At 41.7% G+C, this 21,435-nt stretch overlaps 1 protein-coding gene across 2 annotated transcripts in view; it reads left to right on the forward strand.

Annotated features, from left to right (window-relative positions):
• The window catches only part of KIAA1671 (KIAA1671 ortholog), a 282,787-nt gene that overhangs the window by 146,863 nt on the left and 114,489 nt on the right, over positions 1-21,435 (forward strand). The window contains exon 6 of one of the 2 annotated variants that reach the window (XM_033955255.1): positions 5,580-6,490. The exons of the other annotated variant lie outside the window; for it this stretch is intronic. Within the exon in view, the coding sequence (XP_033811146.1) occupies positions 5,580-5,591 (12 nt within the window). The 3' untranslated portion in view covers positions 5,592-6,490. Of the gene's footprint in view, positions 1-5,579; positions 6,491-21,435 lie in introns of those variants that run through there. 2 annotated transcript variants of the gene reach the window in all.

The following is a 21,435-nucleotide window of genomic DNA, read 5'->3' on the forward strand; positions in this document are numbered from 1 at the left end:
GGAACAAAAGGCCACAACTTTACTAAGCAAAATCATGAACACCACCCTAGGAAGCACCCGAGCCTTAAGCCCTCTCTGGGACATGCTCCCCACCTTGGGACACAAGCTAAGGATCGCGACCCTAAGTCCCTTCCGTGACCTGCCATGCTATCTTTCCAGTGAGGCCACTGCATTAGTCCGTTCAAAACCTACCCACAGTTCATCAGTCCACCTGCAGTGCAAGCCAATGAGGCGGGCAATCTCTTGCCCGTAGGCGTGGTATGCTCTCACTCTGACAGTCCAGTCTCAATTATTTGGCAAGAAAGTTCAGGGCTCAGATGTGACAACATGAGCAGTATGAGAATACACTTCATTAGCAAGGTTTTCGAGTTTTTATTAAAATTTGATTTAATCGCTTATCTAATTTTTAAGCGAGTTTACAATAAATATATAAAAAAGAACAATGAACATAATAAAAATGCTATTAATAATACCATTAATACTTACAACCCCTCCCCCAACAAATTACAAAGAAACATCAACTAATAATTGGCATATTAAAAAGGGATAAATGAGACAGATGGGACACAAAAGGAAATAGGGTTAGAAATACAATTTGGATAGGAACGAAAGACAAGTAAGGAAAAAAACAAAAGGAAAGGGCTCGTTGCTGCTTAATTCCTTAAGGGAGTTAAAAAGGATACTGTAAAATTTAAATCAAATGGTAAAAGCGTCTTGAAATAAATGACTCTTGAGTAGGCTTTTGAAATGTTCGAGATTAGCTTCTTGTCTAAGAAGAGCTGGTAGGGTATTCCAAAGTTGAGGGGCTACGACTGAGAAAATGTCAGGCCTTTTGGTTCCTATTATACGAAGGGAGGGACCGTCGGCAATTTACAATTAGATGATCTAAGACTTCTTACTAACATACAATTCTTGTCTGATGCTATGTACTTTGCATCATTGGGGGGACAAGGCTGCCTACTTACATTTTGATAGGACACGTAATGAGTTAAAAAGGGACAGGCAAAAGGGGGCAATCTGGTTGCGGAGAAAAGGCCGAGGCTCCCCTGCATGCAGGATTTGAATTCGACTGCATTGTGGCTTGCTCCATCCTCTCTCCAGTCCCCGCCAATGGGGGCATGGGAACCCCTGCTGATGTAAGGAGGGACATCACCAGGAGGAGAGGCAGAGCGAGAGTCTGGGCTCCCACCGGGCAGCCGCCATGTTACGTGCGGCATGCTCGAAGGACAATCACTGCCGGGAGTACTTATAGTTGCTTTGAACTGAAGCATCACATTTATGACTGGGAAACTAATGAGACCATATGACCCAGGTGTGCAAGGTTTGTGACCTGATTGAAAATTTTAATATGGTGTGCAGTTTGCCCACCTTTGTGCTGGTAGAAGGCACAGCTAGAGAGGGCGGAAGCAAAGTAGACATAATCGTCCTTAACAATGTGGCAGTAGAGAGGAGATTGTCTAGTCCTTAATGGCCTATGCGACCACCATGGAATCGGGAATAAAGAATTACATTGCGAGGAATCTTGAATCTATAAGATTAGACTGAAACTGGCTGGATTTTCTAGAGGGAAGGCAGTGTCGAACAAATGTGATTCATATCTTTGGGTAGCCAGCGAAATGAGGTCACGGGAGAGACGGCTGTGGATTACTTAGATGTCAGTAAGACTTTTGATATTGTTCCACACGGGAACCAAATTAAAAAAAAGCAGGATAGCTTGGGGGATCGGTGTTAAGGCCGTTTATTGAATTGCAAACTGATTGGGGAAAAAGTTGGAGGGGAGAACTGTGAGCACTGGGTACCAGGAGCCCAAAAGAGATGTTAATGGAGTTCCTCTTCCTAGTTTGATTTTTAGATTGTAAACTGCTTGGTCCTGCAGGTCAGTTCAGTGGTGAATGAATGGACAAATAAATACTGTGCCTTTTTCTGCAAGGTCTGTAATAGGGGTGACTTTCTAGTGAAAAATGTGACTTGTCTACTCATACTTAGACTGTAAGCGCTTTAAAGAGAGGACACTGGGAAGGGTGGGGGGTGGAAGGAGCAATTTTATAAGAACATAAGAAGTGCCTCAGCTGGGTCAGACCAGAGGTCCATCACGCCCAGCAGGCTGCTCACGCGGCGGCCCAACAGGTCCAGGACCTGTATAGTAACCCTCTATCTATACCCTTCTATCCCAATTTAAGCACCCGAATTATGTATGCCTTGTCGTCATATAATCTATATAATAAAACGCTAGCCGCGCATGCGCACTTGAACTTTCGTGTTCTGTATTCCCTTTTCCATGTTCTGTAGGTCCGTGGCCAAGCAGGAGTGCGCATGCGCGAGTCCCCAGCTCCTACCTACACTCGCAGCACTGGCCGCCATTGCTGGACTCCCTGCTCTTCGGTAACTCAGTTCTCCCGACGTCTTGCTGCCCCTCCCCCTTCCCGTGGTTCCGACTCCAAACCTGCCTACTCCAGCAGCCTGCAGTACTCTGCACACGCTGCTTCGGGCCCTTCTACTGCCCTGATTTACTCTGGCATGTCTCTGATGACATCATCAGAGACGCGACAGAGTAAATCAGGGCAGTAGAAGGGCCCGAAGCAGCGTGTGCAGAATGCTGCAGACTGGAGTCGGCAGGTTTGTCGGGACCACGGGAAGGAAAGGGAAGGGGGGGGCGGCAACGGACTAAAGAAGCTGGCTAGACCGTGAGAAGGGAAAGGGGGGGGAAGGGAAAACGCTGCTGCTGCACTGGGAAGTGGTGTGGAGGGAGGGAAATGGAGAGGGAGGGAATGCTGCTGTGGCTGCACAGGGAAGTGGGGGGGGGGAGAGAAATGCTGCTGAGAGAGACAGACAGATAGAAAGAAAGACAGACAGCGGGAGGAAGGGAGACAGAAAGAAAAGAAGAAAGACACAGGGGCAGGGAGAGACAGAAAGACAGACAGACAAAGGGGGCCAGGGAGAGAGACAGACAGAAAGAAAGATAGCGGGAGGGAGAGAGAGACAGAAATAAAAAAGACAGACAGACATATATTCTAGCACCCGTTAATGTAACGGGCTTAATGACTAGTACTATTATAATGTGGCACTAACATTTATGCCAGGTGTATGTCAACAATTTATTATTTCTATAGTGCTACCATGCACAAGCAGCGCTATTCGTTGGGCATGCAAGAGACGGTCCCTACTGAAAAGAGCTTACAATCTAATTAGATGTTAGTGCCTGAATGTAGCATTTCCAGTGTATGGTATCCTAAGTTAAGTGCATTCAACGTTAGCCCTATCTCTGCCCTTCGCATGTCTGTCCGTGTATACACCCCCCTTAAAATTATGTGCTAAACTGTTATAGTGTGTAATTATAGAATAATATCAGGTGAGTGCACTGCTCTCATTTACTCACATAAGGTACATTTATTCTACAGATTTAAGTGTACAACAGGAAGCTTTAATTTAGGCAATCTGTTATAGAGGATTATGCCCATTTAAATGATTTTAAAAGGAACTGTGTAGTAAGACTTGATTTAGAGATGAACAAATATATTGTGATCCATAATCGATATAAACCTGCATGCTTAATCTGGGTCTTCCCATTTATGCAGGCTTTTCCTGGATGATAATGGATTTGGAAGGGATAGTTGTAAAAAAAATAAAAAATAAATTTATAACTCATTAAAGACCAAAGAACCTAATATGTTTCAGGATTTTTAATTTGAAACAATTAATTCCCAGACTGGTAAAACCCTGTAGTTTTAAAAGTGAGATTTTTAAAGATTTGTACTTTTTGCAGTAATGTTTTCAATAAATAATGTGCTGTATTTATTTTGTTTTAGATTTCTCAAGTAAAAAATGTACATTCTGCCAATTTTTTAGTAAATTGTGATAACAATTGCTGGTAGTTTATTGTAACTTTTTCAAATCCTAGATTTTGATCTGTTTGTTTTGACTTCTTACCTAAATTTCCTTGTTGTGACTTTCGGTTTTAATGGTGGAAAATGCATACATTCCCCATATTGATACTAATCTCTGAGTCGTGACTAGTAAATATAACCTTTTAATGTTTCTTTCATTTATCAGTATAATCATCAGTATTGAGAAGGATGCTACCTTTGTATATACATTTTCAGTGATAACAAATTTTGATATTGGAAATAAAAATTTTAACTTTTCATACCAAAGGAATTAGTTTCTAATTACAAATTTGCATCCTAGTAATATTTTGAACTATGCATGTTTTATATAACTAATATACAATACAATACAGTATCTTATATATATACCACAGTTGTCTTAAAGGAATCTATATGGTTTTACAAAAGCCAGCAGCGTGGGCTGGTGTGGTGAATTGAATGGGTGTTGGAGAATTTGCCGTGCCGCACTCAGCTGTGCGGCTTTGTAAGAAGGAGTTTTAGAGCTAGTTTTATGAAAGTGAATACTGTGTTGAAATGTACTCATGCCGTTAATGCACATTATTAATAAAACTAGTCTTTAAGCCCGTTACATTAACGGGTGCTAGAATAGATGTGTGTGTCTTTCTCTCTCTCTCTCTCTTTCTCTCTCTCTGTGTGGCCGCTTTCTGTCTGTATGTTTTTCTTTCTTTCTGTCTCTCTCTCTCTCCTTGGCCGCTTGCCTCTGTCCTCAGCTGTCCACCACCACCCCTTGCCTGTTCCCCCTGTCCAGAAGTAGCCCTTCTCCCTTCCTTGTACCTACCCTGTGTCCAGCAGCACCCCTTCCCTGCTCCCCCTGTCCAGCAGTAGCCCTTCTACCTTCCTTTTACCTCCCCCCTGTCCAGCAGCAGCCCTTCTCCGTCCCTTTTACCTCCTCCCTGTCCAGCTGCACCCTTTCCCTGCTCCTTCTGTCCAGCAGCAGCCCTTCTCCCTTCTTTTTACCTCCCCCCTGTCCAGCAGCACCCCTTCCCTGCTCCCCATGTCCATCAATACCTGCTCCCAAACTGCAGCTGCTTCCGTTGCAGGTCCGGCCTCGTGCTGAGGCCTGGACATTTGCGGAAGTACCACTTTTCCTTTACCATCTCTCAGTCCTTGCGTCCGTGGTCCTCTTATACTGAGTGAGGGTGGGAGGGGGAGTCGCCGGTGTGTTCTCCACCTCCTTGCGTCCATGGTCCTATTAGACGGAGTTAGGGCGGGAGGGGGGGGAGTGGAGTGATGGCTGGAGGGGGAGTCACTGCCATGGTGGTCGCTATTTCAAACTGCGTGCCTCCGCATGCACAGTAGGAGCCAGAAAACCGCTGCAGGCTCGTTCTACTGGCAGAGAGCTACGGATCAGGGATGAAGGGATCACGAAGTTTGAAGTGCGCATGCGCGCTTAGGGTTTTATTATAGCGAATAGGTCTCATTACCTGAATTAAATAACACATGCTAATGTGTGTTAAATACAATAATACATTTGTAAGTTTAGCCCTAGTACATCTTTTTTTTGGGTATCTAATGACCTGGGAATTTTATCTCCCTGCAAAGTCAAATTGTGTTGTGATTACTCTTCTTCACTTACAATGAAAGTTGACGCTAAAAGCCTTTGGGATGTTACCTGCTGTCAGTGAATAGAAGATTCCATGGCAACATATTTTTCACTGATGTTTTAATCCACAGAAAATATCTTAAAACACAACAGAAATACTAATGAATCCAGGGACTTATCTCAGATTCTCTGACTCATCTCTTCGTCACAGTTGGCTTGAACAGTATTCACTGTGTTTTGCTGTCTCATGGGTCTCTTTCTCTGATGAATCTGCCCGAAGAAGGGATGTACGTATTCCCGAAATCTCTTGTAGTATCTTTTACTGGGCTAAATTTGCTGTATGAGGGTGGACAAAGGTGGACTAATATGACTATTGGACTTCTCTTCCTTAATTATGCTTTGGACAAATTCCTGGAGGAAAGTCCTCGTAGATTTTCATGACCCAAACTGACTACTACTGTCAGTCAAGATGCCAAGCTCAGTGGACCCTTGTATGACCCAGCACAATTCATCTTATGTCCTTTATGCTGTGGGTTTATCTGAAAAGAAAATACTGCTTTGATTGTTATATATATTTAATATGTATGTACTCATTTATCTGGACTGCAATTCCCCTAACTACAAAAAAAAAAAAAATCAAAACAGAAGTTCAAGTGCTAAGCGTAAATTAGACTTATTTGTACTGGTATTCAAATGTGGATGAGATGATTCATCTGCCTGGAATACAGTGCAGGGTGCAAGGCAGATAGTGTGCACGCTGAACCATGTTGTCATAGTAATAATCTAAATAAACAAAGATTAAGATTAGTTGCATGTATGATTGATTTGTTTTTATTCACACTATAAGGAAAACTGGTGGTATTTAAAATACAATTGTGCTAATTATAGAATTTGAAGAATTGTTTAGATCTTATGTATTTTAAAAATAAAGTGTGACTATGTTCTTTATAGAAATCCCAAGGATGAAATTGAGACTGGATTAAAAAAAAAAAAAAAAAAAAAAAATCTAAGAATGAAAATTATAGAATTCAGTTTTGCAGATTGCGCAAAATAATCAATAATCAATCACCATGGTCAGCATTTTCTTTTTTTTAATAACGCTAGCTGCAGAAATTAAAAAAAAAATAATAATCTGGATATTCAGCATTACTATCCAAATAATGGTTGGCACTGAAAATCTGGATAAGGTGGTCAGAGCCGGAACCTATCTGGATAGTAAGTAGCATTCGACCTACTATCCGCACAGCTTATGTTCTGCTTTCACTTTATGTGGGCATTTGCTCGGCTTCTTATATACCGTAAGAACAAGTTGAAGTGTTTTATGTTAAGATGTATGAGTAAGGTGTACTCTGTGGACTTCATTCCCCAGAGGGCCTTGCTTCTCCCAGAGAGCTAGGCTGCATCCACAGAGCTGAAGCCCCGTCCTTCTTCTCCAGTGTGAGAGAGAACTGTTGCCATATTTGAGACCGCATGACTGTATGGGAAGTCAGTGTGCTTCCTTCAAGAATGGCGTGATATGATCAAACTTGTGAATGTCACTGTATTTATCTGTGTCTCTTCCTGATAACTGCTGAACCACTCATCCAGGTTTATTCAGATTTCCGTCACAGATAGAGCACTCAATAATTCCAGCTAATATTATACTTCTCCCTCCATATTTGCGGTTTCAGTATTCACGGTTTTGATTATTTGTGGTTTTTAGCTTGCTGGCTGCTCCCCCCCAAAAAAATTACGTCAGTTTGCATAGAGAAATCGCTGATTCCAAGCGTTTACAGAGAAAATAGCTGATTCCCGGCACTTTCTTCACCGTGTTTGCCTCTCCTTCAGGAACAGGCCAGGTCTCCTACCATGTTATTCATGTTTTCACCATATTCATGATGGCTTTTAATAGAAAACAGCGAATAACATGAAAAAGTTATTCACAGTTTTTCTGTATTTGCGGGTCTGTTAATCCCCTATCATAGCAAATACAGAGGGAGAAGTGTGTTGTTTATTTTTCCTATTTCCATTTCAAACATTTTTATTAGAATTTTATCAAAGAAAAGAGAGAACAAAAATACAAATATGAGAGGGCCTGAATAGGACCATCCAACAGTACAAAGAGATATTTCAAACAGCAGTTACAACAATGAAACAGGTAGTTTGTATCATGGTAGTCCCATAAAGGGCTGTAGGATAACCTGGAGAGGGAAAAGAGGAGAAAAGAAGAAGAGAACATCTGTCTGAGATAGAAGTGTTACTAATCAAGAGCAAGGTGAGCATCTCAATCCGAAAAGCATAATATTAAATATTTGTCTTTGTAGAGTATTAAGAATTGTCAGATTAGAAATTGGAGTACTTAGTGGAAGTAAGTAAAGGAGATGTCAACAGTTATGAGGAGAAATTCTTAATAGGATCCCAAATCTTGGATATAACTACTTGTCTGTTGGAGAATTCTGCTGCTTTAACTTCATATAAATGTATCATGAGTATTGTGTTCCACCAAAATATAATGTTGAGTGAGTCTGTACCGTTATGGCAAGCAAGATATTAAGTAGAGATTTCTGACTGGAAGTGAGGGTATCATCAACAGCTAGAGCTCTCAAAATGAGCGTCAATAGTTAAATTGGAATGAATCGGGAAAATCAGCTTGATGGTGTGCCAGAGCTGCGACCAAAAGGCGGCGAGGACGGGACAAGCAAAAATCATGTGGCGAAGATCACCCAAATCCGAACGGCAATGCCAGCAGAGATTAGAATCCCTCAGTCCGGCACGAAACAGTTTATTAGGAGTCCAAAAAGCTTTATATGACAGGAAGTACAAAGATTGAGATATACTGGAGGAGGCCGTAGGACGAACAATTTTACTAAAATAATGGTCCTAATCTTTGTCGTTACCGCGCCATATCGTGTCTGTAGACCAAATGTCAGTAGATTTCCTGGATCTGGGAAATAGATGAGATCATAGTTCCTTATAAAAAAAGGGACAGTGTGGCCCAAAACTGCTCCCATTTGAGAAGATGTTAAAAAGGCAGATGACTTAGGATAGACAAAAATTGAGGTTGAACATTTTTTTAAACAACGGGAGAGTTGGAGCCATCAAAAGCATTCTGATGGGTGGAGGGCGAATTTATGCATAATCTGGGAAAAGGATAGAAGAGGGAATCATTTTCAATAACTTGATTTAGTGTCCAGATACCTTTGTCCATCCAAGAACGCCAGTGGATAGGGCGATTATCAATTTGGAGGTGAGAGTTACACCAGAGAGGAGAGGAAGTGGTATGCCAAGGACTCTTATAAGAGATAGAGTCAAAATGGTTTATTGCATGAATAGTGGCACTAATAGTGACGGAGTTAGTGGGTAACATATGCATGGGAATGTATGGTAGACAAGAAATTGGAATAAGATGTACCAGATGTTCTATAGAGAACAAGGCAGAAAAACGTTTGTCTGGATTTGAATCTCGTAACCAAAATGAACTATATCGAAGGAAAGCAGCAATGTGATAGAGAAAGAAATCCGGGAAACCCATCCCACCATTGTCTTTGGAAGATTTAAGTATTTTCAAAGCAATTCGGGGAGTTTTTTTGCACCAGAGATAATCAGACAATTTGCTTTCTATAGTCCAATAGAACGCCCTCGGAGCTAATTTGGGAAGCATAGATAGATAATAGTTAACAATCGGAGCAATGGTCATTTTAATCGCCTCCATACGCCCCCACCAGGAGAGAGACAAGGGGGACCAGCGAGGCAGCAACGCCTCAACTTTGGCGGTTATTGCAGACAGATTGAGACATCGTAACATTCCTATCTCTGTGAAAAAGGGTCCCAAGATACTTCAGAGATGAATGTGCCCAACGAAAAGTCTGAGAAAGGTGTTATTATTTAAAGGCATAATTTCTGATTTATCCCAATTAATACGATATCCAGAGCAATTCGAGAATTTGGAGACTAATTGGAGTAGGAGAAGCAGGATTAGATAAGAATATGAGTAAATTATCGGCATATGCGAGGGTTATAATTTGTAGCGACACTGGCTTAAAGTCTAACCTTGAACACCATAGGGCATAGGCAGTGGAGAGTTAAATGTCTTGCCCAAATTCACAAGGAGCATCAACAGGATTTGAGCCAGGCTTCCCTGGTAGTCAGCCCAGTGCTCCATCACAAGGCCATTGCTGTAAAACAGTCATTAATCATTTGCTAATTTTTAGACCGAAGAAGGAAACGGGGCATCGTGAACGTTCACATCTCTTTGGTTTTATTATTGTAGCATAGATCTAATGAAGGCTCAGGTTACTGTTCTGTTCGTTTAACAATGATGGCAGGGAGGGGAATTTCCTGGCATTTCATGTCCTGAATGGAGATTTAGAGAGCTCGATGCAAAGTAAGGACCTTTTTAACACGGGACTTTTTTAAAAAAAAAACAGGAAGTGTTTAGTCTTTGGAAGTCATTTTTACTCGGATGAATCTCACATTATTAAATTAAAATTAAAATAAAGCTGAAGAGATCATTCCTTAAGCAAATAAGAACATATGAATAGCCTTACTGGTCCATCAAGTCCAGTAGCCCGTTCTCACGGTGGCCAATCCAGGTCACTAATACCTGGCCAAAACCCAAGGAGTAGCAGCATTCCTTTCAGAATTCTAAAGAATAGCAAGATTCTGGAATCCCAAAGTGTAACAAAAGATTCCGGAACCTCAAGGAGTAGCAACATTCCATTCAGAATTCTAAAGAATAGCAAGATTCCGGAACCCCAAAGAGTTTTAATATTCCACGCTACCGATACAGTGGTTCAAGCAAGGCCTAAGGTGCAGCAGCTGCTTGAGGAATTTCATGTGTCCCTTCGAGCGTGCACCTTAGAAAGAACAGCGATTGTAAATCTCTATTGCAGCAGACCTACATGACTTTTACTAGTTAGCTGAAGGGGGGAGGGGTTGAATTTTATATTTTGCTTTAAATTTTGCAGGGCTTGGCCCCTCATTATCTCTAAGGCATAAAGGAGTAGGGTTGCCATATTTTATGAAGGGCAAACCTAGACGCATGGCTCTGCCTCATTCTTCCTCCGGCCCTGCTCCAAAAAGCCTCGTCTCTTTTTTTTTTTTTTTTTTTTTCCCTCTCGACCTCCAGACGCGACCAGAGCTCAGTGCTTTCCAAAACCCAGACCAACTGCTGGGTTTTGGAAAGTCCGTTCGGGAACCTGGACAGTCCTCTAAAAAGAGGGCATGTCCAGGTTTTCCCTATAAAGGAGTAGTCTAGTACTTAGAGCAGCTGCCCCAACACCCTGAGGACGTGAGTTTGATTCCCACTGCAGCTCCTTGTGACTGGGCAGGTCACTTAACACTTCATTACCCCAGGCACAAAATAAGCATATAAATCACTTTGATTGTAACCACACAGAAAAAAAGCAGTATGTCAAGTTCCATCTCCTTTACCCTTATCTTTTTTACCTCCGACCATCTTCAAACTTGGCAGACTTGCTAGGGTGAAAGGCTAGAGCTCTGCCCTTAAGTCTCTGTGTGACTGTCGAGTTGAAGCCAAGCAACAGAAAGGGCTCGCTTGCCTTCGCAAATGTAAGGGTTGGGAACCCTGCTTTGCCGTGCTAAAGTGTTTTGAGTGGCTTTCATATAATCCTGTTAGTGTTTTTGTAAGTTCACTGAAATATTGTGACTTAGACCAGACCGATTATATGTACTTTGATGCACAATACCTTTTCTGCTTTTTGTTATTGCACTGAAATGCTTAAAAAATATGTTCTGTATGTGGAAAACGCATATATGAAAAGAGCTAAAGAAGCCCTGTTTAGAATATGTGGAATAAGTAGAAAGGATTCATATATAGAAAGAGAAGGGAATAAAAAAACAAAACTTGATCCATAGAAACATATTGCCAGTTCATCATATGACCATAGAAGCCTAAAAATCATTCTTGAAGATATTAATATCATTCTGTAAAAGCCACGTCAAATGATATCAATTAATATGACATGTTTTTAAGTTTATAACTTCTTATAATGTGTTGTTTTTATACAGCAGACCCTCAATATTTGCAGGGGTTAGGGGCAGAGCTGGCCCGTGAATATTGAAATATCGCGGATAACTTTCAGAGCCGGCTTTGACCCACCCTCGCCTCCCTTCTGCGTCCTGGACCTTCCCCAGACCAGACCAGTCTCCGAGACTACAACGGGAACTCACGGCAGCCATTTTGATGATGGCTCTGCACGGGGCAGGAGCGTAGGGCGATCGATCCTGCCCCACATCGCCGCTAGACCACCAGGTAAGGTCTGGGGAAGGTCCAGGATGCAGCGTTTCTTTAAAAAAAAAAAAAAAAAATTGCGAATAATCGAATCTGCGGGTACTGAAACCATGGAATAGGAGGGGGTACTGTAATTGTAAACCGCTGTAGCACTTCGGTTTTTAGTGTGATATATTAAGTATTAAATTGAAATTAATATGAGACTAAAAGCATATGCATATTATATAAAAACACACAGGTTCCAACGCAAAGATATTATTTTCAATGCAAATATACTTGGAAATTGCTTTATTTACACACCCACAACTTTTTCCAAGTGTCACAAACTCTTAAATGCAACTTCAGACTAAAGTATCTTCGGGCCTCTGTACCGTCACTCCACCGCTCTCTAAATTTTCTGTAGTGGGAAGAATTACACGTGATCGCCTCACTGGCCCATCAAATTATTTGCAATAATTATTTATAATAATTTAACTTGGTTTTTTTTTTCATATAAATAAAGTGCTACAGTCATTTATAATTAATCACTTATCTTTTTTGTTTCTTTAAACATTCAGACCTGGGAGAGGCAGACCCGACATGTTTTGCATCAAAATGACTTTTCCTCCAGAAATTTATCCCTATAGAAAAAAAAAAAGGAACATTAAGAATACAGCTATTAATTCAAAACGTTCCTCCCTTTCAAACGCTCATAAACGTACGCTTACCGTGGCCGTTTTTTTGTCATCTGACTCCCACAATTTCCAAAGAGCAAGGTGGCGGCAGCGTCTTTCTCACCCTTTAAGCACTCCCCTATCATAATAACAGCTGACTTCACCCGCACTTCATTGGATTAGAGCTATCCAATCAAAGAAGCCTATTCTACCTCAGCGTTCAACACCTTGGGCTCTACCGTATCTAGCTGATATATCCAGCGTTGTGCTTTCAAATTTAAATCCTTCTCTAAATTACCACCCTCCCACCCTTGTTCAAGATGATCATACGCCACTTAATTCTCCTATCATATGTTTTTTAGCAACCCAGTGCTGTACCACGGGGGCTTGAAGATTTTCATTTAGTAAGCATGACTTTGTGCTCATTTCATCTCAATTTTACTTGTCTACTTGTGCGACCTATATATACTAAGTCACATGGACATAAGATTGCATAAATCACATAACTACTATTGCAGTCAGTGATCCCTTTAGATTTTAATACTACATTTTTCTTTGGGACAGTTCATTGAGAACCCTCTTGCAGGGGCGTCCAACCTTTTGGCCTCCCTGAGCCACATTGGCTAAAAAAAAATGTTTCTGGGGCTGCACAAATGCTGCAGCAAGACAGAGGAGGGAGCCGGCAAGACGTTAAACACCTGGGGGTAGCAGAGGAAAACACGGCATCGCCCTCGACCGGGGCCGCACAAAATACTTCACGGGGCTGCATGTGGCTCTTGGGCCGCAGGTTGGACACCCCTGCGATAGTCTTAGAGCACCACTGACACCTATCGCATTTAGAATGGCTCCCCCCCTTCCTTCTTCCTACTAACCCAAAATTTCTGTAAATTTAATTTCTGCCCAGTAGTGCCCCCCCTACTATATGCTATCATTGGAAATTATTGTAAAGGGGATAGGAAGGAATATGAGATGGAAGCAACATGCTAACTGCAAAATGCAGATGCTTATAAAAAATTGGATCAGGATCCTACAGAGAATCTAAGGACTTTGATAGTGGTATGGATCGCTAAACATTATAAGGATGATATGATTACTTTCAAAGAGTACCAATTTTTGATTGAGAAATATCCGAGGGTCCCAAGGATCTACTTTGTGCCAAAGATCCATAAGACAATCGATTAAACCACCCGGAAGACTGGTAGTTAAGTTGCAGAGTAACACTTTTTAAAACCAATAGGAGGAAATATTTTTTTCACTCGGAGAATAGTTAAGCTCTGGAATGCATTGCCAGAAGATGTGGCAAGAGCGGTTAATGTAGCTGGTTTTAAAAAAGGTTTGGATAAATTTCTGGAGGAAAAGTTAATAGACTGCTGTTGAGACAGACATGGAATGGTAGCATGGAATAAGAACATAAGAAGCGCCATCTCCGGATCAGACCTTCGGTCCATCAAGTCCGGCAATCCGCACACGCGGAGGCCCTCCCAGGTGTACACCTGGCATAATTTGTAGTCACCAATATCCTTCTATGCCTCTCATAAGGAGATGTGCATCTAGTTTGCTTTTAAATCCTAGGACGGTCGATTTCACAATAACCTCATCGGGGAGAGCATTCCAGGTGTCCATCACTCTCTGCGTGAAGCAGAACTTCCTGATATTCGTCCTGAACTTGTCCCCCCTCAGCTTCATTCCGTGTCCTCTTGTCCGTGTCAAATTGGACAATGTAAATAGTTTTTTCTGCTCTATTTTGTCGATTCCTTTCAGTATTTTGAAGGTCTCGATCATATCCCCTCGCAGTCTCCTTTTCTCAAGGGAGAACAATCCCAGTCTCATAAGTCGATCCTCGTATTCCAGTTTCTCCATACCCATTACTAGCTTTGTTGCTCACCTCTGAACCCGCTCCAGCAATTTTATATCCTTCTTTAGGTTGGGAGACCAATGTTGGACGCAATATTCCAAGTGGGGTCTGACCATTGTTCTATAAAGCGGCATTATAACTTTCTCCGATCTACTCGTGATTCCTTTCTTTATCATGCCTAACATTCTATTTGCTTTCTTTGCTGCCGCCGCACATTGTGCTGACGGCTTCAGGGTCCTATCTATCAGTACACCCAGGTCCTTTTCTTGTTCGCTCTAACCCAGAGTTGCACCTGCCATTCTATACTCGTGTTCCTTATTCTTACTGCCTAAATGCATTACTTTGCATTTCTCCACATTGAACTTCATCTGCCATTTCTCTGCCCATTTTTTGCCAGGTACTTTGGACTTGGATTGGCCTCTGCGAAAGCAGGATACCGGACTAGATGAACCATTGGCCTGACCCAGTAAGGTTATTCTTATATTCTTAAGTTGTAGAATAGAACTCTAGTATTTTCTGTTTCACCATATATGGAGTACTGAACCCATCACCTGAAGGCAATCTATACCGATATTAACTCCTTATAATAGTTAATGGTGGAATCATGATCGACCCATTATACCACTTCCCGCTTCTTCTCATACACCTCCTGAGAACCTCTGATCTGAGCAGCGATAGCCTTAAATGTATAAAGACAAGATATTGTGCTCATAGATCAACTCTTTGCAAAGAACAACCATAAAGTTACAAAGAACTAGTAGTCATCTCGGATGATCTATTTCTACAGTACGGTAATCATTGCACAAAATTTTCTTTTTAAAAAAGTTCTTGATGTCCCACATGTATCAAAATGAATGTAAATGTAAATTCACTTATCTTGTCAGTAAATTGTCATCTCCTCACGCTTAGACTACTGCAACGTACTTCTCTCAGGTCTCCCGCGCATCCGCCTCTCACCCCTTCAATCTGTTCAAAATGCTGCCGCACGACTCGTATTCCTTGAGAGCTGCTATGCTCACATTATCCCTCTCCTCAGGTCACTTCACTGGCTCCCCATCCGTTTCCAAATTCAGTTCAAACTCCTCTTACTGACTTACAAGTGCATTCACTCTGTAGCCCCTCAATATCTCTCCTCCCTTTTCTCCCCCTGTGCTCCCTCCAGGAACTCCATTCATCGGGTAAGTCCCTCTTATCTGTACCCTTCTGCTCCACTGCCAACTTCAGACTCCGTCCCTTTTTTCTTCCCACGCTATATGCCTGGAACAGGCTGCCTGAATCAATACGTCATGCACAGTCTCTAGCAGTGTTCAAATCCAAGCTAAAAGCCCACTTTTTTGAAACTGCTTTTAACTCTCACTCACTGTCAGATAGATACCTTTACCTATTGAATCATTTCTTCTACCAGAATCTCTCCAACCCTGAGATATCCCCTCTGTCTGTACAAATTAGATCGTAAGCTCTTCTGTCTATCGAATGTTAAATGTACAGTGCTGCGTACGCTTTTCGGCACTATAGAAATTATAAATAGTAGTAGTAAATGTAAGTCCTGGCCTCGAGACAGACCATGTTTTGCAAATACGCTGATTCAGGAAGCCGAGCAAAATGCAATCTCAAAGAAACAACTGATGAAAGGTCTATGAATGATTATATTAATGAATTCAGTGCAGTAACTTGTAAAACGTTTTTAAGAAATGGAGCCCCAGATGGTACCTCAAATCTTAATAGATGTTTTGAAACGATGAACAGGACACGCTGCGGAACCATGCCATCAAAAAGAGGCTGTGATGACGCACGCGATGATGTCACAGAAATGAACACTATTGGAAGAACCTACACTCAATCCACCCACAGCACCTAATTTGAAACTAATTCACCCAAAATATCCCAATAGGAATTTTTAAAAAAACCTGAGGCCATAAAGATTCAAACAGTTTCAAAAAAATGTTAAGGATGCATGGTATTGAAACAGTGAATCTACTGGAGTTCCTTCCTCCAATCGGCTCTGGATAAATCACCACCGCGAGGAAGAGAGGGGGCTTCTAACACTACATATTGCAAGTCCCACATACACATATGTAGGGTGTCAGGTCAAAAGCGCGCCAGGACAAAGGCGCGACCAGACAATTGAGCGCAGCGCGGAGGCGTGCGCCGCTCAAAATTACTGTTTATAGGGCTCCGTTGGGGGGGCGTGGGGGGGGGTTTGGGGGGTTGTAACCCCCCACATTTTACTGAAAACTTCACTTTTTCCCTGTTTTTAGGGAAAAAGTTAAGTTTACAGTAAAATGTGGAGGGTTACAATCCTCCAACCCCCCCCACAACGCCGGCGCAATGTCTATTAAGTAAAGTGGGGGGGTTCCCCAACAAAGCCCCCGTCGGAGCCCCTAAAAACAGTAATTTTGAGCGGTGCGCGCCTCTGCGCTGCGCTCAATTGTCCGGGCGCGCCGTTGTCTATCGCGCCGTTGTCTATGAACCGCTTACTATGGAACATCTTAGACTTCTGATCTATATAAGATGTTCCATAGTAAGCTTTTACTTGGTTATTTAAAAGCACAGCAGAATTTTAATTCTGGGACTTAAGTGAGCTGCTCTCAACAACTTACAGGACACAGATGAGTTCTGAATTTCATTTTAATCCTTTCTCCTTCATTCATTTAATCCTTTCTTCTACATTTCCTTAGAGTCTAATGTAAGAAAAACTTGTTTATTTTCTGTCCCTGAATGCCATTACGCTCTCCTGTGAATTTCTTGCCTAGCAATGTTAGTCCTTTGTGGATTGACCTTATTTTTGCTTTCTCCCAGTGGATCTGAAAATAAATGTGCATTGAGTGCCTAGGGTTGAAATTTGTTTCCTATTTGAGCTAATATAAATTGAACACAATTTTAAGCTCGTTTCTAGAAGTGTTTTTGCCTGTCATAAGTCGGTAATGCCCTGAGAATGTAGCGACCAGATTTCTGTGTGAACGCTGTTAATGGCAGCAGTTCCAGCAAATCCTGAGGGGCTTATTTACTGAGTTTTGCACTTAACTCCCATAAACGTGGTGATGGTGGGGTTTTCCCAGCATTTTTGGAGAATGCTTTTGTGCAGTTAATGCAGAGTAATGGTACCTACAGTTTGTTAACGGCACAAGTGATAGTGTGGAATTCACTGAACTTTCTTTCTCGAAGTGTGCGTAACTGTACCATGTTATAAGAATATAAGAATTGCCGCTGTTCACGCGGCGGCCCTCTGGTCAAAGACCAGCACCCTAACTGAGACTAACTCTACCTGTGTACGTTCCGGTTCAGCAGGAACTTGTCTAACTTTGTCTTGAATCCCTGGAGGGTGTTTTCCGCTATAACAGACTCTGGAAGAGCGTTCCAGTTTTCCACCACTCTCTGGGTGAAGAAGAACTTCCTTACGTTTGTACGGAATCTATCCCCTTTTAACTTTAGAGTGCCCTCTCGTTCTCCCTATCTTGGAGAGGGTGAACAATCTGTCTTTATCTACTAAGTCTATTCCTTTCAGTATCTTGAACGTTTTGATCTGTTGTAGTGTTGCTAATTTTAATAACTTTTTGTAATAGATCTTAGAGGATTTTTTTTTTTTTTTTTTACAGTACATTGTTAATTCTCCATGCACCATTGCAATTATTGAGATATGCAGCAGTTTATTTATTTTTAAAATTTATATCCTGCTCCATCCAAAGCTCTGGACAGATTACATAAAAACATACATAACAAAATTTGCACTATATACACTAAAAAAAAAACCCATCCAATCGATCAGTTAATCTTGCTGATATACTACACCAAATTACTGTCTAATATAGATGAAGCTGTGTGAGCTTTACAGATTATGAACACATTTCTGAATTTTAAAAGATATGAGATGTGAAAAGTACTATGTTCAATTTTTAAACTTATCTTAACCAAAGCCCTCTGAAATATAATTAATTGTTCAGTCTTCAGTGTCACTCCTTTACTCAAGAATGAACGTTGACTTCTTGTTATTATCCCAGGACAAGCAGGCAGCATATTCTCACATGTGGGTGACGTCATCCATAGAGCCCAGTACAGACAGTGCTATAGTGTACTGTCACTTAAAAAAAATTTTAAGGGCTCCTTTTATCAAGCCGTGCTAGCGGGGTTAATGCGCACGACTTTTCATCACACATTAACCCCCGCGCTGGCCTAAAAACTACCGCCTGCTTAAGGGAGCCGTTAGCGACTAGCACAGCTGGCAGTTTAGCGTGCGGTATTACGCGAGTTAAACCGCTAGCGCGGCTTCATAAAAGGAGCCCTAAGTCTCAAGACTGCCCATACCGTGCATACGCCGGTGCCTTCCCACCTGACGTTGGCTTATGGGACTATCAGTTCTTAGTTTTCCATACACTCCCATTGAGGATATCTGTAATGCAGCCACTTAGGTCCTCATTTCTTACATTCTCATTCTACTATTGTTTGGAGACTCATTCCAGACGAGACAGTCGGTTCAGCCAAGTAGTTCTCCAAAATTTATTGTCTACTTAAAGCCAACTTACTCTCCAACCCTTATGGTTCCAACTAGGGAGTCCCACATGTAAGAATATGCTGCGGGCAGATATTCTCACAACCATCCCACCTACCCTAGTTGACTTTGTAGCTTTTTTATGGACCTGATGGTCCTGCGAGCAGATGTCGAGTGGAAAGGCACTAGTGCAGGGATGTCAAAGTCCCTCCTCGAGGGCCGGAATACAGTCGGGTTTTCAGGATTTCCCCAATGAATATGCATGGGATCTATTTGCATGCACTGCTTTCAATACATATTCATTGGGGAAATCCTGAAAACCTGACTGGATTCCGGCCCTCGAGGACCGACTTTGACACCTGTGCACTAGTGCATGCGCGGTACTGGCAGTCTCAAGACTTTGAAAATTTTTTAAATTGACAGTATACTTTACCACCATACTGTGCCGTCCAGTGATTGCTTTAAATCCCTGCTAAAGGCTTTTCTATTCAAAGATACTTTTGATTAGTTTTCCTCCACCCACTATGTTAGGCCTGCGTTAGAGTGGTTACCCTGTGGACTTCCTTAGTTTGCCGACTCTTGGTCTCGTCTCTACTTCCTCTTTTCTTTTTTTCTCTTTTCCTCCTTTTCTTTTCCTTCCCTTCTCACTATTTACTTTTGATTTTAAATTGTAAACCGCATTAATGATGATCAAGGTGTGGTATATCAAGTCTTAATAAAAACTTGAAGTTAAGTAGGCACCAGCCGATATTCAAACCAGTGTCCGGTTAACTCGGTGCATAAAGTTAGGACAGTTATTTTGTTGTTCTCACTTTATGTACTTACTTTCAGTCAGTTAGTGGTGCTGTTTGGTCTTACAGCAAATTATTTGAAGGATCACTTTGAATTGGTAATACCAAAATGGTCCCAACGCTTTCTATCTGATTTCACGTTCCCTTCTGTTAAGGAATGTCGATATAAAATATTTTTTTGATAGACTACTTTTGTACCAGGCTGCTATGAGAGACAAGGAATTTAGTCGGATAATAGCTAACACTATATCGTACAAACACTTCAGGAAACTTTTGAAAACCTATTTATTTGATAAATTTCTGTAATCAAGTTTCAAGTTTATTAGGATTTTATCTACCGCCTATCAAAGTTATCTAAGCGGTTTTTACAATCAGGTACTCAAGCATTTTCCCCTGTCTGTCCCGGTGGGCTCACAATCTATCTAACGTACCTGGGGCTATTAAGTGACTTGCCCAGGGTCACAAGGAGCAGCGGCGGGGTTTGAACCCACAACCCCAGGGTGCTGAGGCTGTAGATCCAACCATTGCACCACACACTCCTCCTACATAATCATGACATATTAATTGTTTTTTTGTAGTTCCTGTGATTGTCTCAGATTCTTAAAGCTGTGAACCGCATTGAACTATACAGTATAAAGGACTTCAAAGGACTTGGCAAAACAGTCCGTTATATCCAAAGTTGCATTTTTAAAAAACTTTATTTAGGTCAACTTGAAACAACGTACAATCAATGAACAACAGTCACTGCACAAGCTACATCAGCAACATCAATAACAAAACTCAGCAAAACATTAGTATGGCACGAAATGATTGCAAAACCAGAACAGTAAAAGATGTTCTAAAGCAGGGGTGTCCATCCTGCGGCCCCCATGAAGTATTTTGTGCGGCCCCGGTCGAGGGCGATGGCAGTGTTTTCCTCTGCTGCCCCCGGGTGTTTTTCGTCTTGCTGGCTCCCTCCTCTGTCTTGCTGCTGTTAGTGCTGCCCCAGAACCATTTTTTTTCGGCCAATGCAGCCTAGGGAAGCCAAAAGGTTGGACACCCCTGTTCTAAAGCATTATGTCGTACTGCACCAGAAAGAAAAATAATTTGCATGTCCGTTATAGCCGAACAAAACTTACAGCTAAAAGTGGCTCTGGGGACCAAATTGTTTGTCCGTTATATGCGAAAGTCCGTTATATGCAAGTCCGCTATATGTGTTGCTTTTCCGCAGGTTCATAAAAGATGCACGGCCGAGGCCAGCGGACCTCGTCCACTATAGACGATATTCCGTTATAAGCGAGTCCGTTATAACACGATTATACTGTAAAAGGTTATGCGGTATATAAATGATAATATAATGAATATCCCCCACTAACTAAGCTGCCACTCCACCCTAATCTAGCCAGTTATGGAATAGCCAGAGAGTGGAGATATTTAGTGGCAACCTCTCGTAAAATGGCACTGAATATCCAGCATTGGCTAGTGCAGTGGGGTTTAAGCAGACAGGAGCTTCTCCTGCCCAATTTAACCCTTTGGAATATGGACCTCATTGCCTATGTTTTTGTGCAGAAGTGTAAAAGATAAGGGTGAATTTTTAAAGCTCTAATCTAATCTAATCCACTACATATTAATCGCACTATACCAAAAAGGTTCAAGGTGATTTACATTCAAAGAGGCCGTAAAATCTACGGGAAAATACAAAAGCAATCAATAATTAAAATATCATAACATGAATATTACAAGAAGTCATATAAAAAAGTTTTTTCAGATTTTTACGAAACCCCCCCCCCCTTTTCAAGTCAGCCAAATCTGTATATCTTAAATAGGATTCTCATATTTAGTGAGCCTAAGATGGAGTCCTGTCAGAGGCGCTCCCAGGGCAGGTTTTTGATTCAGTCCTTACTAGCTAAAATTGACTGCATAACAATGGTTACAAAAATGATTCTAAATCTAGCTGGACAATAAGCACCAGGCTCTGGATGTAGCTGCCA

Source organism: Geotrypetes seraphini, chromosome 8 (genome assembly GCF_902459505.1).
Source record: "Geotrypetes seraphini chromosome 8, aGeoSer1.1, whole genome shotgun sequence".
NCBI lineage: Eukaryota > Metazoa > Chordata > Amphibia > Gymnophiona > Dermophiidae > Geotrypetes > Geotrypetes seraphini.